Source organism: Carcharodon carcharias, chromosome 15 (assembly GCF_017639515.1).
Source record: "Carcharodon carcharias isolate sCarCar2 chromosome 15, sCarCar2.pri, whole genome shotgun sequence".
Taxonomy (NCBI): Eukaryota; Metazoa; Chordata; class Chondrichthyes; order Lamniformes; family Lamnidae; genus Carcharodon; species Carcharodon carcharias.
Window position 1 is genome coordinate 113696388 of NC_054481.1, and position 25781 is coordinate 113722168.

The 25781-nt window shown below is 45.2% G+C and overlaps 2 protein-coding genes across 3 annotated transcripts in view; both read left to right on the forward strand.

Moving 5' to 3' along the window:
* Positions 1-13585, forward strand: part of LOC121288459 (paired box protein Pax-7-like) — a 172247-nt gene extending 158662 nt beyond the window's left edge. Inside the window, exons 5-6 of the mRNA XM_041206991.1 lie at positions 13031-13094; positions 13507-13585. Coding sequence (XP_041062925.1) covers positions 13031-13094; positions 13507-13585 — 143 coding nt within the window. The remainder of the gene's footprint in view (positions 1-13030; positions 13095-13506) is intronic.
* Positions 2226-25781, forward strand: part of kcnab2a (potassium voltage-gated channel subfamily A regulatory beta subunit 2a) — a 306240-nt gene continuing 282684 nt past the window's right edge. For both annotated transcript variants that reach the window (XM_041207162.1, XM_041207163.1), the window contains exon 1: positions 2226-2298. The gene's annotated coding sequence lies outside the window, so the exon portion shown is untranslated. The remainder of the gene's footprint in view (positions 2299-25781) is intronic.

The window sequence follows — 25781 nt, forward strand, 5'->3', positions numbered from 1 at the left end:
CCTCTCTCTCTCCCTGCCCCCCCTCCCTCTCTCCCCTAATATTCCAGTGTACTATGCACTGAATTTAGGATTGCATTCACAATCTTCCACAGATTGAGTTGTTGACTTTAGCCATGGTATGATGGAAATTTGGCAAAAAAACAGGTGTTCATTTGCAGGCTTCTATTATACATCGCTACATAAACAGCAGGCCTGGAAATGGGAGATTTAAGAAAAATGCTTTCATAGGATGTGGATGTCGCTGGCAAGCCCAGCATTTATTGGTGACCCCTAATTGCCTTGAGAAATTGTTGGTGAGCCATCATCCTGAACCGCTGCTGTCCATCTGGTGCAGGTAAACCCACAGTGCTGTTAGGAAGGGAGTTCAGAATTTTGATCCACTGTTTTGGTTGTGGGTGAAGTGAATAGTAATTGAAAAAAGATGGTGCCTTGCCGTAAGAAAAAAGCTATTAGTTTAATGTATTCAATTTTTTGATTTGAAAAATTAATTGGATATTATATTACTGTGCTAAAAGTGACAAATTGACTAATCCGGTCATAGATGTTGTATTGTAGCAGAACATTTTCAATTTTGTGAGTAAGCAGAAAAGTTACTTAAAAGGTTGCTCTGAGAGCTGAAACTGCAAAATCTGCACTTTTTATCCTTGCAGACTTGTATTAGACAAGTGCATTTAAAATTAAATGTTGTATGTCCTTGCTTTACTAATACAACAAATCAAGCCTTAAAATTGATATCTTGACTGCAGCATAGCACCTGATGCATGTTAAACTGTATACACTTTTATTATGCCTCTTTGCTTGAGGTTTTTGGTACTGTATTATTAATAGGATCCAGTAATAGAATTGGAAGTTGGAACTGGCAAGAAGGGTTAACGCCTTTATGAACGGAACACTTTTATTGTTGAATCTTTTGTAACTGATCTCTTTTTGTCATTTGATTAGCATTTGGGAGGTGCATGGAGGCAACTTAGGGTGTCTATTTTCCTTTTGCCATCCATACTTAGCATTTCATCACTTATGTGGCTGGGATTAGTAATTCAGCAGTATGGATCCTGGACATAAACTTGTGCTGTAGCATTCTGTAACACGGAAATGTTTCTGCCCCATTTTGTTTTCCTGGAGAATTTTGTAATTGCTTTTTTTTAAACAGAGCGATTTTAACTGTTTTCCCCCTATCTCAGCTGAACTGGTTGATTATTTCTAGGTTACAGCTCCAGGAGTCAGCAACCTTAACAAGAAGAGTCAGTTTTATAATTTAATCAAAATGCAATATCTTAAGAGCCACAGTGCTATTATTCAAATGCCAATAATAATGAAAAACAAAACAGAGAGGGACATGGACATAGATATATTTGCACAAATAAAATGGATGAAAAAATAGGAAATGAAAAATAACTTTTACTGTAATGTGATTTCTGCTGTTGGCTTATTTTGGAGGGTTGTTCGATATCTGGACGGGTTGGAAAATGCTTTGATAGATCAAGGTCGGGAGCCACACATCAGTTCTTAATAAGCTGCATGCGTCTCTGGAGCTGCAAGTTGCCAACCCCTGGTCTGGACAGTGAATGACAGGCTATTTAACTGCAGGTGAAGCACAGCTTAATCAATAGCTACGTGTACATTTCAAATAGGGATGGCTGGGTAAGGTCCAGGAATGAGATCCCTGGTTGCTTTTTGTTTCCTATAACTGAGAAGCTATTAGCATCCTCAAGCAGAGGTTGGAACAAACACTTTTCAGATCTGCATGGCTCAGCTATTCATTGGATAAACATCTTGTATCATGAGGGATGCCCAGTTATTTATGTTTTTATTACATTGTTTCCTTTGATTTTATCCTCAAAGATGTTATGAGGCAAGGTTCCTGCCTTGTCCAAACCGCCATTGTGTGAGCTTAGAAAGTGAGTCTTGCAAGGAATAACCTTGGGAGCATTACAATCAAATCACTAATAGGCACTTTCCTCCAGAAAGAGCTAATAAATATGGAAAGGGACAATAAATACAGATCAGCAGCAGGAAACCTGGTTTGATCCTTTCTCTAAGACCCAGGCTCTGATAACAGTTGTTTCATGTTGTGACACTTGGCACAAAATAGGATTTAATATGGGACCTTTTTGTCCATATGGCTCAATTAAACACAGGGTAATCTTACTGAGACGTGGGAGGAAACACAAATATTGTTAATATGTATTTTTATAATTGAAATAAAATGGATTTTCTTTTAATTTAGAACTAATACTGTGTACGGGAAGCAAGGCAGCATCAGCATTTCAGGAACTCAACGCAAGCTCACACTGCACTGTAAGTGCTGTATTTAGTAGTTTATATAATTAATATTACTGCACTGTCTTTGGGAATAGACCTTGTCTTTGAAATCCTAGTGATAATACTGTTATTTTTAATGAACTGTACAAGTGAATGTATGAAATTTATTACACTGTGCTTGCATCAACTATAAAAAAATCCATGAATGAAATTGTAGATTTTATCTTTCCAAACTGAGATTGCGTTTAGAGAACACATTTGTATGATATCAGGGTGGAGTAACTGTTAGGTCTGTCATTGGTGGGATCAATTTACAGTCATGAATTAAGAGTGTTATACAAGAAGCATATTGCAGAACATGAAAGCACATTGGTTTAATTATAATTTTCTCTGAGACGTATTGTAGCTGTATTTATTCAAAATAAGTCAAGTGATTGAAACACTCCTAAGAGGTTATTTTGGCAAAAGAGTGAAAACACGTACTAAATGAGTGCTGATATGCCTGTTTAAAAGTCTGATTTTAGTGTGCATCTTTGGTCTTGTTATTGATTACCATAATTTTAAATTGCTTGGAAGTGCTAAAGCAAACACCTGCAGTATTAGCGTTCAGCTGCTGATTAGATGCATTTTTCGTGGAATGGTATATGTCGGCTTCATGTGCCACTTCCACTGAAAGCCCCTGCTGATACACGGTGGCAGGTTGTAGAATTACTAAGGGACCAAGCGAGAGGGCCCACATTTTCTTTGACATGGCATTGCAGGTCCAGAGGAGAAGGTATGTCTTATACCCACAGGGAGGGAGTAGCTCATCTTGTCCCCCACCCCCCCGTCTTCTCCTACAGCAACTGATTTGCTATACCTCCCTCATGTCCTACTCCCATTCCTCCTGCAGATGAAAGGGAATCCCTAGAAAAATGCTCATGGTCAAGCACTGCCTTTCTCCTGGTGACTCCTAGAAGGTAGTGTAGTACAGCGCTCTCTTTAGCTGAAGTCCTCAGAATTTTTGAAGTATATGTTGATAGTGTTGAAGTCTTGACAAAGTATCCCAGAAAGTCTCTTAATGTATTTCAGAAGTCCTCCTCAAACTTCCAGAAGCAAGTGAAAAGTAAAAGATGGTTTCTCTTTAAGTAGCACTGATATCCTCAGCAACTACTTGTTTACACCCAGTTAACTGGTTGCTGTTAGGAGAGGGTGTTGGGTCAAGCACTATCCATCAAGAAGCAATGCAGCCTCGTTAGTGGGCATGAGTAGGCAGTTTAAGTGGCAATTAACCCCTTAATGATCCTTTGAACAAATGTTCCTAGCACAAGCTTCAACTACTTTGCCAAGATGCTTGGCCTAAATAGCCAAGTGGTTATGGCACTGGGTTTGTAACCCCAAAATCAAGAGTTCATTTTCCTAACGATCTCGTGGAGGTAATTGTGGATTCAGTTGGTTTCCTGGTACTGAGGAGAGAAGGTGTGTGGTGTTGGTGTTGCTGCTCCTCAGTGTTTCAACTGTTTCTGCTGCTGCCTTTGGGGTTGTTGCTTCTGCTGTGTGCTGCTGCTGCTCCTGCACTTGAGGGTGTTTGCTGCTGCTGCTGCCCCTGCACTTGAGGGTGTTTGCTGCTGCTGCTGGACCTGCACTTGAGGGTGTTTGCTGCTGCTGCTGGACCTGCCCGTGTGGAGCAAAAGGAGAGAGAGGGAGAGAAGAAGAACAGCTTCTGTTGCTACAGGACAGGAAGGCCAGGAGGCCAGGACTGTGTCTGAAAACAACATCCTAGGTGGGTGTCCAACATTATTGTTTGTGTAAGGTGGGGGCAATAAAGGACTGTGTTTTGTAGGGGGAGGAAAGAAGACTGCAGGAAGGTTTGGGGAAGGAAGAGAGGGGGGTGTGTGGTTAAAACCACCATTCTGCTACCCCCCCCGCCCCACCCAGCCCTTTCCCAGTAAGGCCAGCGGTGGCTGGTGAAGACATCGCCTCCCCCTGCAAGAAGATCATCACACCCCACCCAACATCCACCTTTCACTGGAGACACCCACCTGGACTCTTCCCTTTTCCCTCCTGTGCCTCCCTGTCCTTCACTCCTCTCCCTCCTCTCCTCTCCTGTACAAAAGGGGGAGGTTATTACTACCTCCCTCCCTAGGGAGGAACATTGTATATTTAATAAAAAAAAAATAATATATATATTAAAAAATATATATAATTTAAAAAAAAAATGGCCAATCCTTCCCAGGGTGGGCGTGGCTCTGGCCTTAAAGCCAGTTCAACATCTCCTGTGGCCGGGCCCTCGAGGGCTGATGTGGAGGCGGCTTTGTCACCGGTGGCAGGGCCTACAAAAAAGACTTATGCGGGGGTGGTTGCTTCTGCAGCTCCTGCTGCTCCCGCTGCCCTGTCGCCATTCCGTCTCCTCACCAGGGCCCTCGGGGTAAAATGCTACGCTCACCCTGAGATGACTATTGAGGCCTGCGTTAAGGCTATGGCTGGGGTTGTCGGCCCCTCAGCCATTGTCGCGGCCTCAAAGATGTATGGGAGGGCCATCTTTTTCTTGAGGTCCGAGCGGGCGGTGCGGCTCGCCCTGCAGAAGGGGCTCACTGTGGGCGGGACTTTTCTGGCGGTGGATCCCCTTGAGGCCACCGCCCAGAAGATTGTTATTTCAAATGTCCCGCCCTTTATACCATGTGGGCTCCTCCTCCCCCACCTTAATAAGCTGGGGGAGGTCAGGTCGGGGGTTGCACCAGTCCCGCTCGGCCTCAAAGACTCGGCCCTCCGCCACGTGTACTCCTTCCGGCGCCAAGTTTTCGTCCGCTTGGCCCGGGAGGAGTGCCTGGAGGGAGCCTTCTCAGTTAATTTTGAGGGGACCGCCTATCGGGTCTTCTGGACCGCGGAGGGTGTGCGGTGCCATGCCTGTAAGGAGGTGGGGCACGTAAGAAAGAACTGCCCCGCCTCCAAGGCCACGAGCCCCACCCAAGCGGCCGCGGCTGGCACCGCCCCTCCTCCCCCCGCCACCACTCCATCTCCCTCCCCGCAAGGGGAAGCGACCCCGGCAGCAGCTGCCATCTCGGCTGCCGGTGAGGCGGGGGGAGAGCCCCCGCGCCGTAAGAAGGCGCGGAGGAAGACCCGAAATTTGGAGGCGGCCCCTGAAACGCCCCAAACCCCCCAAACACATGGAAAAACCGGCTCGGGGGAAAAAACATCATCCGGCCCCGGCGTCATGTCCGCGTGTGCTCCCGGGTCCGTGGGCGCTAAGGCGCCAAGTGCTGGGCCCGGCGTCGTCCCTGCGCGTGCTCCCGGGGCCGGCGGGGAAAAGACGCGGGACCCCGAGCCGGGGAAACAAACATCAAAAACCCAGAGGGTGGAGTGTCCGGAAGGGCTGGACAAGGAGGAGGGGGCCTCGGAAATGGAGGTCTCCCTAGCCCCCAGCCTGACCCGGAAGAGACGTCACGCTTCGGAGGAGGAAGTGGGCGACGCCCAAACTGAAGAAGTTGGGCGTGTCCCTTCCCCTGATGAAGAGGTGGTGGCGTCTCCACCCAGTAAAACCTCGCCCTGCCCTCTGGGGGAACCCGAAACTCCTACCCCTACCACTGTTCCCCCTACCAGTCTGCTGCAGTCCCCTGAACAGGACCCCTCGGGGGTCACTGAGGGCACCTCCCTTGAGGTGGTGTCCATCTCCAGTGCACTTAACACCCCTGAGGTACCTTCTGGCTCGTCGGGGGACTGCAACTTTGAAAATTTAAAAAATATAAATGCGTCATTGGGTGGCGGCGAAAAGGAGGGCCTTCCCGCTCCCTCCCAAACCTTGACACCGGGCGTCCTATGTTTAGGTCAGGAGCTTGTCCTGAGCTCCCCGGACGACCCGGTGCCGGGAGGAGAGCGGGCATCAGAACTGCCGCTGCCCTCTGGCCCAAAAAGTTTAGAGGAGACCAGAGAGGACTCCTCTGGCCTTGATCCTGGGGGTGGGATCGAGGCACAGATAGAGCCAGCTGGCAGCTCCGACTCAGCCCCTATACTCAATGTGGGGGAGGGGTCGGAAGCTGGAGGCGACGACCCGGAGGAGGACGAGGTGTCGGTGGTGAGCGTTGGGGATTACGCGGAGTCGCTCTCAAGCGAGGCGGTGGATCCCCTGGTGCCCTCTACTGACTCCCCCCTCATCCCCCCAAGGGAACTCCGGGACTTTTTGTCGGGGCACCGCGGTCGCCGAGACAGGGTTCAGTTGGCCTTGGACCGGTGGCATTCGTTTCCGCTGGTGTTCTGGTCCACTCGCGAGGCTCTCAAGTCTCCTGAGTTGGATAGGAACGCGCGGCGGAGGGTCCAAACGTTTCTCGCTGGGCTCCTGAAGGAGAGGAAGGACTAAAAAGTCCTCTTCTTCTTTTTAAATGACTTAAGGTGAAGGTTTGATGTACCTTTGACAATGAAGACCACTATAGCCAGCCTCAACATCCGCGGCAGCAGGGGCGCACAGCGCAGGTTCCAGAACTTCTCGGTCCTCAGGGACGGGAAGTATGCGTTGTGCTTCCTGCAAGAAACCCATACCGTTCCGGGAGACGAAGCCACGTGGCTCCTGGAATGGCGAGGGGGGGTCTACATGAGTCACCTAGCCTCCAATTCTGGCGGGGTGGCTATCTTGTTGGCCCCGCATTTTCAGCCGGAGATCTTGGGGGTCAAGGAGCCGGTGCCAGGCCGGTTGCTGCACCTGACTGTGCGTCTGGGGGGGGCGGTGCTTCACTTTGTGAATGTGTACGCTCCCCTGGGCACGCAGCAGCAAGCGAGCTTCTTTGAAGAAGTGTCCACTCATCTTGGCTCCATCGACGCTGGCGAGTGCATCGTCCTCGGGGGGGATTTCAATTGCACCCTCGGGGTCCGGGACCGTCACGGTACCCCGCACTGCACGCGAGGTGTGAGTAAGTTGCGGGACCTGGTCAGGTCCTTCAACTTAGTGGACGTCTGGCGAAATCTCCATCCTGACTCCAGCGTGTTCACCTTTGTGTCACCTGGAGTCGGAGCGTCCAGACTCGACCGCCTTTACGTTTCGAAGGCGTACGTGTCCTGCGTTCCGGCTGCTTCTATACAGCAGGTTCCGTGCACGGACCACCGTCTGGTGTGGGCGGAGCTCACTTCGTTCTGCGCTCGGACGGGGTCCGCGTACTGGCATTTTAATAACCTGTTGTTGGAAGACCAGCGGTTCCTGGACTCGTTCCGTTGCTTCTGGGCCGGCTGGAGAAGGAAGCGGGGAGGCTTCCCCTCCTTGAGGCTATGGTGGGACGTGGGCAAGACTCACGTCCGCGTTTTCTGTCAAGAGTACGCGAAGGGGTCGACAAAGAGACGCAAATCCAGGGTCGAGGAGTTGGAGAAGGAGGTGCTCGACCTGGAGGCACGTCTCCGTCAGCCCGACGCGGACCCGGCCCTGCGGTCGGTGTACGATGAGAGGAAGGGCGCGCTGCGGGACCTGCAACTGGTCGGGTCTCGGGGCGCGTTCGTGAGGTCGCGGATCTGTTTCCTTAAGGAGATGGACCGTGGCTCTCCCTTCTTCTACTCACTGGAAAAAAGGCACGGGGTCCGTAAGCAGCTCTTTACGCTGCTGGCCGACGACGGATCCCTTGTCTCGGATCCGGAGGGCATCAGGGCCATTGCCCGAGATTACTACACTGCCCTGTTCTCTCCAGATCCGTCCAGTGAGGAAGCTTGCAGAGTTTTGTGGGAGGACCTGCCGCAGGTCGGCCCGGGGTGCGCCGGAAAGCTCGACTCCCCTATAAGTCTGGGGGAGCTGACCGGCGCACTCGACGGTCTTTCTAGGGGCAAAACCCCGGGACTAGACGGGCTGACCGTGGAGTTCTTCAGGGCGTTCTGGGACGTCTTGGGGAGCGACCTCGCGGGGGTCCTGGGGGAGAGCATTGCTACCGGGGAGATGCCCCTTTCGTGGCGCAGGGCCGTGATTGCCCTGCTGCCGAAGAAGGGGGATCTCCGCCTTCTTAAAAACTGGCGCCCGGTCTCCCTCCTCAGCACGGACTACAAAATCTTCGCCCGAGCCATGTCTTCTCGGCTCGGCACCGTGCTGGACCACATGATCCACCCTGACCAGTCCTACACCGTCCCGGACCGAACCATTTATGATAACATCCATCTGGTCCGGGATATCATCCACCATTCCCAGAGGGCTGGTCTGTCGAGCGCCTTCCTGTCTCTCGATCAGGAGAAGGCGTTCGACAGGGTGGATCACGAATACTTACTCGGAACTCTGCGAGCTTTCGGGTTCGGGACGCATTTTGTCGCCCGGATCCGACTTCTGTACACCGCCGCGGAGTGTCTAGTGAAGGTTAACGGGTCCCTGACGGCGCCCCTTCGCTTTGGGAGAGGGGTACGTCAGGGCTGCCCCCTGTCTGGCCAGTTGTATTCTATCTGCGTGGAGCCTTTCCTGCGCCTCTTGCGGAGGAGGTTGTCGGGATTGGTTCTGCGCGGGCCGGGCATCGGGGTGGTCCTTTCGGCTTACGCCGATGACGTGCTCCTTATGTTTAGTGACCCGGCTGACCTGCGGAGGATGCGCGAGTGCCAGGAGGTCTACTCTGCCGCTTCTTCTGCCAGGATCAACTGGGGTAAATGTTCTGGACTCCTGGTCGGTCAGTGGCAGATGGATCCCCTACCCGAGGAGCTCAGGCCTTTCACCTGGAGCAGGACCAGCCTCCTCTACCTGGGGGTCCATCTCTGCCCCGCTGAGGAATCCTGGCCGGCAAACTGGCAGGAACTGGAGACGAAAGTCACCGCTCGCCTGCGGCGCTGGACAGGACTGCTCCGAGTGCTATCTTACCGAGGTCGAGTTCTGGTCATAAACCAGCTGATCGCCGCCATGTTGTGGTATCGGCTGGTCACTTTGACCCCTCCCCCGGACTTTGTCACAAGAATCCAGAGATTGTTAGTCGACTTCTTCTGGGACAAAAGATTGCACTGGGTCGCTGCCGAGGTTCTGAGTCTCCCGCTTAGGGAGGGTGGTCAGGCGCTAGTGTGCCTACGCACACAGGTGGCGACTTTCCGCCTTCAGACCCTGCAGCGATACCTCTACGTCGAGCCTCCTCCTAGATGGTGTGCCCTGATGACGTATTTCCTCCGTCAGGTGCACGGCCTGAATTATGACGTGCAGCTCCTGTTTATAGAACAGCTGGGCCTCGGTGGCTCCTTGCAGGCGTTGCCCGTCTTTTACCAGGACCTGATCAAAGTCTGGAAAGTGGTCGCCTCGCAACGCAGCTCTCCCCCGTCAGGAGTAGCGGCTATCGTCAGAGAGCCGCTGCTCAGGAATCCGCCCCTCCGTCCTTTTCAGTGGTTGGCGGAGAGGAGGGCTGTGGCCGCAGGGGTGACCAGAATCGGGGACGTGCTGGGTGGCGGAGGACTGGGCTGGATGCTCCCGCAGGAGTTGGCGCGACGCGCGTCTGTGAGTGTCCAGGTCGCAGCCGATGCCATCCAAGACCTGAGAACGGTCGTGCTCGGACCCGACGTTATTTTGGGTCTTGAGGCGGCCCAGGTGCGCGGTGGTCTTCCGTCTGAGCGTTCCCCTGTTCGGACGGAATTCCACATTGGCCCCAAGCCCCGAACCCTCCCTCGGGTGCTGGTGCCCCGCAATATGAGCCGCCTCGGGGACATGCCCTCTGTGCCTTTTGGCACGGCAAAGAGGAGCTTTTTGTACGGACTGCTGCTGCACACCTTCCATTTTCTCGCCCTTGTCCGTCGACCGGACACGCCCTGGCGTGCCTTGTTGCCGTCCGGCGGCGGAAGCCCCCGATGGGAGGCCCTCTACGGAGGTGTCCTCCCCCTTTCTATCGGAGACCTGGGTTGGAGGGTGTTGCATGCAGCAGTCCCTTATAATAAGAGGATGCATCGGTTCGTGGACTCTCAGGACACGTGCCCTTTTTGCGGTCTTGTGGAGTCCGTGGACCATGTATACATAGGGTGTTGTAGGCTGCACTCCCTTTTTAGTTATTTGAAAAACCTTTTATTGATGTTTTGTTTGCACTTCAGCCCCACGCTCCTGATCTATGGGCACCCGGTGCGGAAGGGGGTCGGGAAGGAGGAGGACCTCCTCGTGAACCTGCTCCTGGGCCTGGCCAAGTTGGCCATTAACAGGTCCAGGCAGCGGGCGATCGACGGGGGAGTCCCGCCCGATTGTTTGTCCCTCTTCCGCGGCTACGTTCGCTGCCGGATGTCCCTGGAGAAGGAGCACGCGGTGTCTGCTGGCACTCTCGAGGCCTTCCGTGCTCGGTGGGCACCGCGGGGACTGGGGTGCTTTGTTGACCCCTTTAATCACATTTTGATTTAAAGTTTGTAAGTTTCCTTTAAAACTTTGTTCTTGGTTTTACAGCTGACCTGAATTAGGGGCTGTGCCTGATTTATCCCAATTTTGTTGATTTGGTTTTCATTTAAAAGATTATCAAGAGTTCAAATCTCACAATGGCAAACTATGAAACAATGTAACTTCATCTGAAACAGATGGAAACAGGTTTACTCAAAAAAAGAGTATCAAGAGTTCAAATCTCACAATGGCAAACTATGGAACAATGTGACTTCATCTGAAACAGATGGAAACAGGTTTGTACTCGAAAGAGTTCAAATCCCAATTTAAAAAGGCTTGGCCTAAATAGCCAAGTGGTTATGGTACTGGGTTTGTAACCCCAAGATCAAGAGTTCAGATCTCACAATGGCAAACTATGAAACATGTAACTTCATCTGAAACAGATGGAAACAGGTTTGTACTCGAAAGAGTATCAAGAGTTCAAATCTCACAATGGCAAACTATGAAACAATGTAACTTCATCTGAAACAGATGGAAACAGGTTTACTCAAAAGAGTATCAAGAGTTCAAATCTCACAATGGCAAACTATGAAACAAGTAACTTCATCTGAAACAGATGGAAACGGGTTTGTACTCAAAAGAGTTACTTTGCCAAGATGGCATCTTGTGCTAACTTGGGCTAAATTAGTATTTCAGCTGCAGCCCCCATCTTGAAGGTTTTTTAGTCATGAAGGAGCAGTCAAAAATCCTTCCCCACCCCCCATATCTAATTCTTGCCTTGGGCTTTAAATTCTGAGAAGAATATATGATCATATTAATTGTATTTCAGACAGAAAGCTGGGTGGTACAGAATGATAGAATGTAAATTTGTTGTTAGCCACAATGTAAGTTCCATATCTTAGCTACACCACAGTAAAGAAAGAGTGAGCAGTGGTGATGTACTTCCCATAAACAGGAATATAAGAAATTGGGTTACTGTGGGCTGCTCTTGCACAACACATATTGGTCAACTCCAGATCAATTGTACTTAAAGACCAGGGAGCAGGCTGTCTGCTTGTCAGCTTAAAGAAAGGAAGGGATTTTTTTAATATAAAAAGGAATACCTCATACCCAGTTTCATAAATTGAGTTTGATTATGTAGCTTTACTCACTTACATAAGATATAGAACATGTGCATCACATATGAAACAAACTTCAGTGTTGAGACATGTAGATGATTCAAAAGTAACATCACACTGGGTCACTTCTGTGCATTTCCTATGCCTGATTATGGAGTATGTTGAGGAGGTGGTTGCCTACTTTGCCTTCTTGGGTGGGGAGGTGCAGGAGGATCAACTCTAAAGAAGCAATCAACAATATTTTTCCTCGTGCCATTTCTATTTTCTAAAAAGAAAGAAATGTTGTGCCCTTACTGATGTTAGTAAATATGGGATCTCCCATGGCAGTGATCCCAGAACCGATCAAGTGGAGAACTGGAGGAATTGGATCAGAACATCAGGTTACAAACAATGTTTGAATAATGGTAGGTCTTTTGTAACATTGCTCATGGTAGGTCAGAGGATACACTGCTTTATAAGGTCAATGCGATTAGACCTTGTAATGTGCAATGTCGTCTTCTAATGCTCATGTGTAACTATGTCCAACGTAGTCAATTTTTTAAAGACCAAAATATGTAATTCCTTACTTGGCTTGGGTCAATTGGACAGATTGATTTTAGCAGTTGCTCAGATCAGTTACAGCTCAGGCTGCTAATTTATTTCATAAGGGCACGAGTTTTCCACTGTAACAATTCTGGTTAGGTGGAGTTTTGTCCCTTTATGCCCACCAAGTTCCCACGCCAGATTACTGTTGGCACTTTCTGGTGAAAGATGGCATATGTGGACATTGGGTGATGACTAGATGAAATTCAGCTGTGAGGCTTTTCACAATTGGATAGCCTGCTGTTAGAATTGGATAGTCACTGTTCACATGATGCTTTGGATAAGATATTTTTAGGAAAGTGCATTCTATGAACTACCACAGTAAATTATCTACTTCAGGAGGGAGGGGAAATTTTTTCAAGAAAATATATAAAGAAATAATGTAAGTATGTGGAAGTGGTAAATGACTTTCAGTACTAATGTATTTTATGAGAGGATAACTATTATTGATTGAAGATTATGGAAGTATTTCTGAAAGATCAATTACTGGATTGAAGAGAATGGACTTGAGAGTCCTTGCATATATATGGTCGAAGATTGAACGATTGATACCCTGGGATTTTGCAGGTCTTTTGTTTATTGTCAATGGATTAATGCCATTAATGTGGTCTGTTTGGCATAGATTTGGTACATGTCCATGTAACTAATCTTTATGGACCAGAATTTCTTTTTTCATTCTCTGACTTCTGTAGCTGTTTGCATTGAACCCATATCTCTGGTGGTAGCTGGAAAGGATTAACTATTTACATATTGAGTTTTTGCAGTAGTTTTGAGATCATAGACATATGATCACTCCTTTGCTCTTTTTGTATAGTACCATGGCAGTTATTAAGCCCACCTGAGAAGACAGGGTTTTGGTTCAACATCGCATCCAAAAGGTAAAGCCAACAGCAATGCAGCACTTGCTCAGTACTGTATTGAAATGTTAGCTTGGATTATGTACTCCAGTCTTGAGTGAGGTTTGGACTAATTGAGAATAAAACAATTCTATTGATATTAATTTAACCTTTTATTTAGTCAAGTATTCATTTTAATAAATGAATGTAATAGGCAAGACTTCTTCAATATTTAGTTAGCAAATGTGATGCATTTATTGTCAATTCTCCACTCTAATTGATATAAGCTAGTTAAATTTGTTAGCAAAGGCTTTCCCATGAATAAATCCACCTTGACGTATGGTGCTGAGACATACAGACCAGGAAGGCCCTATATTTGGTTCCTAATTGGTGAAGGCTTAGCTGATTCTACTAGTAATGGTTGGTGTTTTGTAGTTGACGTTAATGTCTCCAGACTAAAAAAGCGCATATCATTGTTGTCGTCGTCATCATGGTTCATTCTGCTAATTGTGGTGCATGGATTCCTGCTGTAAGGTGCATGTACTGATTCAGCTGCAATGCTCACTTTGTCCGGTAGGCTGTCAGCTGGTAATTTCTTAGACTCACAGATAATGACTGGCCCCTTGGAGAGACGTCAGTGACCATGAAATTATATTGTAATATGAGTCTGTCTTGAGGTGAAGGAGTGAGTATTAGAATTTTCTTTTGGTGAATTGTTCTAAATCATGAAACAAAGTAAATAGTTCTTTTGTAGTTTCTTTAAACTTAAAGGTATAGCTAGCCTTAGAAATAGACCCATTTCTTTCATTCAAAGATGTAATACCACTCCTTACACCACCATGGCATGCTAAGATGCATTTTTGAATATAATTCTGCAAGTAAATTCTTGATTTGTAGGCTCTTAGAATGTGCTAAATTAAAGTCATAAGCTTTCCTGTAAAGAAAGGCAAATTGGAGGAGGAGGTAACACATTATGTTTGAGCGCCTTCGGGAGACTATTGACAAAATGACCTCAACAAAGGCTTGAGAATTGGTTGCAGACCTTTCCCTCTCTGCAGTGGAATTGTACATTTTGCATAAAGACCTAAAGTAGAATGTGAAGAATGTAACTTTTTTAAAAGTAGGAGGAAAAACTGGTACCAAATTGTATGTAGAACTGTTACAATGTTACAATGGCACTTCTGCATATCAAGTAAGGGTGCAGCACAGCAAAATGCTCTGAAATGCAAGGGAGGTGATGCAGCATGTATAATTGGTCTTAACTGTGAAGCAAATAAATTTTTAAGTAAGATTCACGGCAAATTGTCAAAAGATCTTTGTTAAATTCCCCTCTCAGACTGTTTTGAGTTTATTTTTACAAGAACTAAGCTGAAAATTCAGTTCTTGGTAATTTTTTTAAATGGCTCCTTTTCATGTTTGCACTGCAGTTGGAGAATCAGTGGTGTTTTTTTCAATCACTGATCTCTCCCTCTGACAAATTTTACTAGAGGGCCAACAAGCACAGCTGCCCATTTGTCAGTTTCGGCAAGATTTTTGTCATGAACTTCTTGACCATGAATTTGTTGAATGGTTCCCTGATGTGTGCAGGATATATAATAGCATATGGTTTAAATGTGTTAATTTGATGGGGAAAAAATAAGTATGCAATAATGCTTAATTCTGTTCTGCCAGGACTGTCTGCCTCAGCCAAAATTGGGACTTGTGAAATCATTGATTATTTTGATACCTTCTGAAGGAAAATATAATTAGTTATGGTCTGAAAGGATTGTTTACTGAACGTTAGCAAGAAAAAGAAGATTAACAGCCTACTTTGCTCCTTAACTCTGATCATGTGTTTTGCGGCATACTGAATAATGTGAGTTCTATTAATTTGAGCAATTATAGTTCAAAAGGAACAGTGTTTTGTGCTGACTTTATTATTAGACCGAGTATGCAGCAATTATTGCTTCATTTCTAATTGATGCATCTTAAAAGGGAAGGAAAGTCTTCAGCAATTCCCTTTCTTCACAGTGCTTCCTTTTTTACAGAAGAAGATATAGCTCCTAGAGAATTATGATAGACTTTTGTTTAAAATAGACTGTCACCTTTTTACCAGTATGAATACCCTGAAGTTGACTTTTTTTTCCATGCTACATTGTCCTGGTAACATCACTGCCGGGGGAAAATCCCAGAGTGGCTTTCTTGTAAACAGCAAGGGTTGCAACTTAAAACCAGCTGGAGAGTCGTTCTTAAGCTGCACAATTTTAGGAAATTGTGCAATGGATAACGGAATGTGTATTGCTACCCTGCAGCATAGTTTCCCAGATCAGTTGGCTCTCCGGGCAGTTTGAAGTAATTGAAGTCACCCGAATTTTAAGCCAGAATTCTGTAAATGAATGTTTGCAGAAAACAAGAAATACTTTTCACATTGTGCTTTTACTTTTTTTGATAGATATGTATTCCATAGTGCCAACGGTATTAAAAAAAAATCTGCCATTCATTTTATGGTTTAATAATTGTAGAACTTCAGGGCAACAGGACCAATTCTAAGTGCCAAAGAAATGAGGTAGAATATGAGGAGAAGCTTAATTTTGTAGTCTAGAAAGGAGGCAATTAAGGGTGGAGGTGAGATCCTCAAAGTATAAAGTGAAATATTAAGTAGCATAGACAAGGTAATCTCAGATTATTGCTTAAAAGCAAGCCAGAAAAACAAGACCAGAGAACATGATTGAAAAGTAAATGTAGAACAGGTATCAGGGGGAAAGAGTGGTAAACCTCTGGACTAATAGGCAAAATGCTGTTTACAATACTTTAGTGCCATATTGAGAAAGTTGATTTACTATTGTGGACTGCTGAAATCGGAGACTACATCTGGACTACGGAATGTTAAAATCCAGAAAGTGAGAGATTTGATCAGGCTGGAGTCCAGGAAGCTGGAAACTGGAGTGGACTATAGCATGTCATCGTAGTGAAGGATGAAGTTCAGATTTGTCTGAAAATAACATGCCATGGTACAGAAGTATGACTTGGTAGCATTAAGATGTGTGTTTGGTTTTGCAAAGGAGCAAAAAAACCGGAAAAGAAACTGGCTGGAGCCAGGACCAAGATTGGATGAGTAATGAACAATTGGAGAACTGAACTTGAAGGAATAGGAATAGTCCATCAGCCCTTTGCACTGTATGATGTTGTGCGTAGTTCAGTAGGTCTCACAAAGAGCTTCTGAGTCTTGTATAGTTTAACAGTAAATGTTTACCAGCTACTTGTAACTATATACACATATACAATATAGGATCTAAGCTAGGAGCTGTCTCCATGCTTGCCTCTACATACGTCTCTGTCCAGTACAAGACTGTCTTCAAGACTCAGATCATGTGTTCCTTTACATTAGTGTGGGTGGTACTATATCCAGTCCCACATTAACCGTTTCTACGTCAGACTCTTATACTAAACTTCCCCTCAAGTCTTTATCCAACTTATTTACAATGCATTCCAATTTACCCAACATACTTACATTACTTCTAACTATCCCTTCTCCCCCTCTCAAGTCTCTATTTTTACAATTTCAGGCAGTCTGGAGGCTTTTTAATTCTTCCAGATCTTGTCTTTACAACTGGTGGAAGAGTAGTAGACTCTGTTGTACTGGGTAAACCTTGATAAATAGGTTGTTTTGGACGTGGTCATCCTGGCGTTTGGTCATCATCTTCAATGTCTCTCCAGTGTATAGTGGGAGGATCGCCTCGAGGAACGAGGAGGAGGCTCCTCCTGAATACTGACAAGGTATGACCATGGTTGGTCATCATCTGTTTGCACAATAATGCCCTCTTTATCAAGGTCCTCAACCCAGATTGTCATCTTTTTGTGAATGTGGCAGATGTCTGGTGAGGTATGCTTTGTTGCAAGTGGAACCCTGCTTCTGCCTGCAGGACTGCTTTCTGTCCTGGATGTTTTGATAATCTTTGACTGCCACCCTTAGTATTAGTTTCTGTGGCAGAATTGGGAGTTGTGTGTGGAGTTTTCTACCCAACAGGAGTTCAGATGGAGCTAAGCTACATTATAGTGGGGTGGACCTGTGGGTTAACAGTGCTGTCAGGAAGTAGCCGTTCTTCCTCAGGAGGCTTTTATGGTGCAGACTCCTCTTTCTGCCTCACTCTTCAACTGTGGGTATCTTGGGCGGCTGGTATGGTGCTGGAAGCTGGCAAATTGGGAGAAATATTGGTTTGCAAATTGTGGATCATTATCCAACACTATCTGGCCCAGGATCCCATCTCTTTCAACACTCTCACCATCGCCTCTATGTTGTATACAATTGCTTCACCTCAATCCATTGAGAGAAGTAGGCCACCACAATGAAGAAGCATCTGCCATTGAAGACAAATAAATCTATGCCCAACTGCTCCCATGGCCTGGTTGGGAACTGAGTAGCGCGCACCTTGCAATCAATTTCTCTTGAATTGCCTGGCCAACCACAATGCGGATTGGGCCCCGTGCCCTGCATTTGGTAATGCCCAGGTGTCCCTGGTATATATTTTTTTGGAGGAGCTCCAGTTGAAGGGAAGCTGGGATGACCAGCCATTCATTGTATACCATCAGATCGTCAATGATGGTAACGTGCTTCTGCTGTTCAAACCAAGTCTTCATGGTACTGCCATTCGGTCTCTGCTGGGACCACCCTTGTTGACAGTAAAAATGAATGCGGGCACACTCCTCATCTTGCATTTGTTCCTGACGGATTTGCTGGATTTTCCTGTGGTAGTCAGCAGACGTCTCCTCACCAGTTGGGAGATCGATTTGAGCTCTGCAATCAGACTGACATCATATTTCATTGGAAGATCATTGGCCCTTGAAAGTGTCTCCACCGTAGTTTGGTGTTTACTGTATTCATTGCTCACAATACGCATTAAGTTCCAATAGTTGTTTAGAAATGAAGACTAAAACCAAGACAGACTCCTTCAGACAGAGTTTTATTGTTTGTCCTTAAACTCTCCACAGACAGCACTAGTCTCAGCTCTTATCCCTTTTATGCAACCAAATGGTACTTAGTTAAACAACCTAATAATTAGCAATTGAACGTCTTTAACTCTTTCCTTCCCTAACAGATACCCCTCTTCTTAAAAAGGAAGTGACCCTTAAGTTTGTATAATCACAAAAAGATGGTAATAACAAACTTCAATATATATTTTCCCATTCAATAAATTGATCTTATTCCCCTCCTTAAAAAATGTATAGATATGTCCACACACAAGTATTTTTTCTTAAAGAGAAAGACGTCCCACTTTGAGGATCTCTAGTAACTTCTTGGAGCTCGCTTCTCTTTTGGTAAAGCAGTCAGATAATTGGTAGCTGCTATCAATCCATTAGATCTTGGCAATCTCCTTATTCTCGAGCATCTGCTTTAAGCTTGCAATGTCAATTCGCAATCTCTTCTCGTTAACACACTTCGTAGAGTGAACATTTTCCCAAAGTGACCTATTATCTATAAGACATTCGATAGGCACCATTCCTGAATATCCTTTTCCATTTAAAACTTCTGCCAGTATCTTTGATATAAAGAATGCCATATCTACCTCCTCAACAAGGGTGAGAGTCTCTGCTGATAATGTACATTTTACCACTCTTCGTATCTTTTTAGATTCCCATGCCAAAGGGCAACATTTGCCTTTGTCCTGCATGAGAAATATTATAAATCCTCCTGCACTCGAAAATCCATCACATAGATTTGCATAACTTGCATCACTGAAAGCAATCGGTTTCATTTTTCCAACATCACCCAAAGATGGGAATTTCAAAACACACAGCTCCATTTTTAATTTTGTCAATGTTGTGTTTGCCCGAATGATTTCTTCAGCCGTGGGATTGTTAATTTTAGTACTCAATTCCAAAACATCAAATCTGACGCCTAGTTTGTTTGCCTAGTCAATTAAGTTGCCCAGTTAGACTTCTGAGCTCCGCCTTTTCTGTTTCAGAAGCTGCTGTATCTTTCTGGCCTACCACGACTAATTGCAATGTGATTCTCGTTCTCTAAATAGGATTGCTGATATAAATCGGACGCGTGATCTGCTCTGCCTGATTTCCAATTCAACGTACTTAAACGCACAGGAAGCCTGACTTCCTTTGTCTTGATTTCCATGACATCTTTGTTGTTTAATTCCCCCGACTATCCCGACCTTCTCTTTTGCTCCACCTGCCTCTACCCACTTTCTCAATAGCATAAAACCCACCACAATTCTATTAGTCCAATTAGACTTGAAATGTTAACTCTGAATCTCTCTCTACAGATGCTGCCAGATCTGAAGAGTTTTTCCAGCGTTTTCTGTCTTTATTTCAGATTTCCAGCATCCGTAGTATTTTGCTTTTATTTTTGCATTTGCAAGTACTTGCTTTTGCTCCATATCCCTGAAAATAAAAATTATTAGTCCCACCTTTGAAAATTTCAATTGATCCAGCATCTGCTGCTGAGTTTCAAATGACTTTGTGTAAAAAGTGCTTTTTTTAAGATTCACTCAAAGGCATATTTTCTTTATATCTACCCTTTGAATCCCTTTGTCAATGTAAGAACTCATTTAGGTCCTTCTCAGCTGTCTAAACTCAGGTAAATACAACCTATGCAACCTTCCCTCCATTAATAATTCTTTGAAGCCTGGTATCATTCTGGTGAATCTGTGCTGTACCCCTTCCAGAGGCAATATATCTTTTCCAAGGTTTGGAGCCCAAAACTAAATGCAGTTCTCCAGATGGGGCCTAACAAAGGTTCTGGACAACAGCATCACTTCCTCAGTTTTGTATTCAAACTCCCTTGTGATAAAGGCCAAGATCCCATTAGTCTGCAATACTTCATGTATGTATACACTAGTCTTTAGTGATTCATGTACCTGGGCACCCAAATCCCTTTGCTCTTGCACAGTTCCTGGTGCCTCATCATTAAGAAAATATTCCGATTAGTGTCCTCAAATCTAAAGTGGATAACCTCACACGTTCCAACATTGAACTCCATCTGTCATTGTTTAGCCTAAATGTTTCCTAATTTAGTGCCACTTGCAAACTTGGATGTACATGGCTTTATTCCTCATCCAAGTCTTTAATGTATATGGTGAAAAGCTGAAGCCTTCATACAGAGTCCTGGGAAGGCCACTTGTCACATTCTGCCGATCAGAGAACAAGCCCATTATCCTTAGTTGCTGTCTCTTACCTCTCAACCAGTTACCTAATAGAACGAAAGTATAGGAAGAACGAGACAGAACATGGCTTAGAGAGAATTGCAAGCATGAAATGAGTAAATTTAAACTAGCTTTAAAATCAGTAGTAGATGTAGGGAAGATCTGAGCATTGTGTGGAAGAATAGTTATTTAAAAAATAGAATTAAGTTGATCTGTCTTTACATGGAACAAATCAACTTAAACATTTGCTTGGTAGTACATAACTTGAGTGTTGCTGAAAAGAGAGACATATTGCTGAAGCTTTTTGTCTTGCACTCATCAGGACAAACACAATGCCAAATTTCAAATGATCACAACAATTTATACTGCAGGAGAAAGAGTGCTGAAAGGTTGTCTAGTCGACTCTGGCTGATTCGTTGCTATGGAGAAAGCGATGGGCAACTATAGACTTCCCATGTTTCTGGGTAATTCAAAAAAGGTGCAAAGTTTGAACATATTCCTTTTGAAACATTGTCGTCCTCAGTCATGGCTTCTATTTGAGCACACAATCCAGGCCATCACTTCAGTGCACTATTGAGGGTGTGAGATGTCCCACCTTTTGGTTGAGATGTTAAACTGAGGTTCCATCTGCCCTCTGTGGTGAATGTAAAAGGTACCAGACACTATATGAAGAATTGAGACGTTTTTGTGATGTCTTGTCAATATTTAACCCTTAATTAGTATCACTAAAACATTATCTGGTCAGCTATCTCATTTCTGGTTGTAAGACCCTGTTGTGTGCGAATTGGCAGCTGCAGATTGTTATAACAGTGATTACATTTCAAAACTACTTTGGCTGTAATATGCTTTGGGACATCCTGAGGTCATGAAAGGTGCTGTTTTGTTTTTCCTTTCACTTTTTCCTTCTTTCCTTTCCCAGCTTAAGCCAGTGGATAAGTAAACTATTTTATACATTTTCTCATGCAATCCTGCTGGTAAAGATGGCAGTTTGTGTGCTCTTGTTTTATATGTTATTATAATGTTGTCATGGAACTATATTTTGTTCCTCGAGTTTGGCTATTAGTACATTTCAGATCATCCCCTTTCAAGGGTAATGGCTAATTCATCTCATTGATATTTGTGGATGCTTGTCATGTATAAATCAGTTGCCACGTTTGCTTACATAACAGTCTCTGATCTTCAAGTTTGTTCATTGTACGTGAAAGTATTTAAGAAGTTTCTGAGGTGTGAAAAATGCAGGTGTTTCTTGTGGCAGGCGAAATCACATTTCCTGTTGCATGTGAAATGCTGGGAAACAGCAATAGAAACACTATTACAAGTACATTACATGCTGAGAAAACAAGACAGATCCATTAGTCTGAGGTTGAAGGAATGCATGCTGAAAGTAGAAAAATCAAGGTTTCATAAGTATTATAAATTAAATATTAATTCAGTATTAATTTAAACACTAAAAGCCCATTTAGACTTAGAATCCCAGGCTTGCAAACATTTTGGTGAGTGAACCACCAGCTAAAGTTGTTCTTCATGCCTTACCATTTTGAAAGTATTAGTTTCAAAGTCTCTTTCGGACTTATTTGAATTAATTAAAGATACTTGTAGTAGACAGGCTTCCTCAATCTTGGCTTTTCTTATATTTATATTACAAGGAGTGCAGTAACATTTGGTTTTGCTATCAGTTGAAAGCAAATGCGAATATAAGCACCTGGGCCTGATGCAAACCAAGTGAGGCATGCAGTTAAAAAGGAGTGGAGTTACTTACCGGATCAATTTAGCTGACTGCAATTTTAAAGTCTAGTTGGAACAAGATGCTCAAATATAGTTGATAAATTAGGTGATGGGCATCTTCATAAAAGGTCCCAGTGAAGATTCTTAATTTGGGCTTTCGGATTGCTGCAACTTAATTGGGCAATTTCAGCCATTAAGGATGAATGTCAAATTTCTCTTATGCTTGTATTTGTTGCTGTGTACGTTAGCATTAGCGCAAACATTACTAAAGAGGTGCTATCTCATTAGTCTATGAAAATTATTTGTTATACTGTGATCTAGCCAAATCAGCTAAATTGCAGTTTTTTTAGTTCACTGCTGGTGGTGAGATAGGAAAAGTGACGAACAGAAACAAAGCTATTTGGCCAACTATATTAATATATTGCTGTTTTAAATAATTGTTGCCATACTGCTGTCATGCCTGTTCTAGGAATTCTGTGGTGGAAAACAAATGGACAAAGAATGCAAATATATACTGCGTGTGGCATAGTGTAAAGCTTTTCTAATTGTAGTGGTGAAAACATTGTCATGGAATATCTAATGGACAATAATGAGCAGATATATTGCTCAGGGGACTACCAATATAATGCAAAGCTTCAAACGACTTCAGACAATGAACTCTCTCCTCAATTTTTACCCCGTTTTTAATCAAATGTTTAAAAAATTTCATTAATTTACTAATTCACTCCCCCCCCCCCAAAAAAAACCAAACACAGAACCACCTGTCACTTGTTTTTATGTTATGCTATCACGGAGCACTGGCCCTTGTTCTGCTGTTAACACATTCTGCTATCTTACCTTTATGCCACTATCAGCACCTTCTTTAGTTTTTAATACTGCCATTAACACTCCCCTTGTCCTGTGTCCATTACATCTTTGTCAAATTTCTCCATAGTCCCCACCTATCCTTACCTTCTATCTTGTATTACCTGCTCCACCCCCTCTTAAACAGTATAAAATCCATCACATTTCTACTTCTCTTTAGCTCTGAAGAAGGGTCATTTGGACTTGAAACGTTAATTCTCTTTCCCCCTCCACAGATGCTGCCAGACCTGAGTTTTTTCAGCATTTTCCATTTTTATTTTAATACAGAGCTTAATTGGCTTTAGTAAACTGCAGTTCATGATGATTATGGTCAATGAGGCTTTTTTTATAACATATTCATTAATTGGATGTGAGCTTTGCTAGTTGGGCCAGCATTTATTGCTCATCCCTAGTTGCCCTTGAGAAGGTGGTGGTGAACTGCTTCCTCAAACTGCTGCAGTCCATGTGGTGTAGGTATACCCACAGTGCTGTTAGGAAGGGAGTTCCAGAATTTTGACCCAGTGACCACAAAGGAACGGCGATATATTTCCAAGTCAGGATGGTGAGTGACTTGGAGGGGACCTTCCAGTTGGTGGTATTCCCATCCATCTGCTGCCCTTGTTCCTCTAGATGATAGTGGTTGTGGGTTTAAAAGGTGCTGTCCAAGCAGCCCTTGAATTCCTGCAGTGCACTGTGTAGATGGTACATACTGCTGCTACTGTGCATCGGTGGTGGAAGGAGTGAATGTTTGTGGATGTGGTGCCAAACAAGTGGGCTGCTTTGTCCTGGATGGTATCAAGCTTCTTGAGTGTTGCGGGAGCTGCCCTCATCCAGGCAAGTGAAGAGTATTCCATCACACTCCTGACTTGTGCCTTATAGATAGTGGACAGGCTTTGGGGAGTCAGGAGATGAGTTACTTGTCACAGGATTGCTAGCCTCTGACCTTCTCTTGTAACCACAGTATTTATATGGCTTGTCCAGTTCATTTTCTGGTCAATGGTAACCCCCAGGATGTAGATAGTGGAGGATTCAGTGATGGTAATGCCATTGAACATCAAGGGCGATGGTTGGATTCTCTGTTGTTGGAGATGGTCATTGCCTGATACTTGTGTGGTGTGAATGTTACTTGCCACTTGTCAGCCCAGGTCTGGAAATTGTCCAGGTCTTGCCGCGTTTGGACATGGACTACTTCAGTATCTGAGGAGTTACGAATGGTGCTGAACATTGTGCAATCATCAGCGAACATCCCCACTTTTGACCTTTTATGTTGGAAGGAAGGTCATTAATGGAGCAGCTGAAGATGGTTGGGCTGAGGACACTACCCTGAGGAACTCCTGCAGTGATGTCCTGGAGCTGAGATGACTGGCCTACAACAACCACGACCATCTTCCTTTATGCTCGGTATGACTCCAACCAGTGGAGAGTTTTCCCCACAATTGCCATTGACTCCACTTTTGCTAAGGCTCCCTGATGCTATACTTGGTCAAATGCGACATTGATGTCAAGGGCAGTTGCTCTCACCTCACCTCAGGAGTTAAGCTCTTTTGTCCATGTTTGAACCAAGGCTGTAATGAGGTCAGGAGCTGAGTGGCCCTGGCAGAACCCAAACTGGGCGTCAGTGAACAGGTTATTGCTAAGCAAGTGTCGCTTGATAGCACTGTTGATGACCCCTTCAGTTACTTTACTGATGATCGAGAGTGGGCTGATGGGGTGGTAATTGGCCAGGTTGGATTTGTCCTGCTTTTTGTGTACAGAGCATCTCTGGATAATTTTCCATATAGCCGGGTAGATGCCAGTGTCGTAGCTGTACTGGAAAAGCTTGGCTAGGGGCACAGCAAGTTCTGGAGCATAAATCTTCAGTACTATTGCGGGGATATTGTCAGAGCCCATAGCCTTTGCAGTATCCAGTGCCTTCAGCTGTTTCATGATATTCAGTGGAATGAATTGAATTGGCTGAAGACTGGCATCTGTGACGCTGGGGCCCTTTGGAGGAGGCCGAGATTGGATCATCCACTCGGCACTGCTGGCTGAAGATTGTAGCAAATGCTTCAGCCTTATCTTTTGCACTGATGTGCTGGGCTCCTCCATCATTGAGGATGGGGATATTTGTGGAGCCTCCTCCTCCAGTGAGTTGTTTAATTGTCCACCACCATTCATGACTGGAAGTGGCAGGACTGCAGAGCCTAGATCTGATCTGTTGGTTGTAGGATCGTTTAGTTCTGTCTATCACTTGCTGCTTATAATGTTTGGCCTGCAAGTAGCCCTGTGTTGTAGCTTCACCAGGTTGACACTTCATTTTTAGGTATGCTTGGTACTGCTCCTGGCATGCCCACCTGCACTCTTCGTTGAACCGAGGTTGATCCCCTGGCTTGACGGTAATGGTAGAGTGGGGGATATGCCAGGCCATGAGGTTACAGATTGTGTCAGAGTACAATTCTGCTGCTGCTGGTGGCCCACAGTGCATCATGAATGCCCAGTCCTTAGTTGCTAGATCTGTTCAAAATCTATCCCATTTAGCATAGTGGTAGTGCCACACAACACGATAGAGGGCATCCTCGATGTGAAGACAGAACTTCGTCTCCACAACAACTGTGTGGTGGTAACTTCTACCGACACCGTCATGGACAGATGCATCTGCGGCAGGCAGTTTGGTGAGGATGAGGTCAAGTATGTTTTTCCCTCTTGTTGGTTCCCTTACCACCTGCTGCAGACCCAGTCTAGCAGTTATGTTAATTAGGACTCAGCCAGCTTGGTCAGTAGTGGTGCTACTAAGCCACTCTTGGTGATGGACATTGAAGCCCCCCACCCAGAGTGCATTCTGCACCCTTGCCACCCTCATGTTGAACACCACTTGGAAGAAGCACTGATTCATCAGCTGAGGGACGGCGGTATATGGTAATCAGCAGGAGGTTTCCTTGCCCATTTTTGACCTGATGCCATGAGACTTCATGGGGTCCAGAGTCGATGTTTAGGACTCCCAGGGCGACTCCCTCCCAGCTGTATACCACTGTTCCCCCACCTCTTGCTG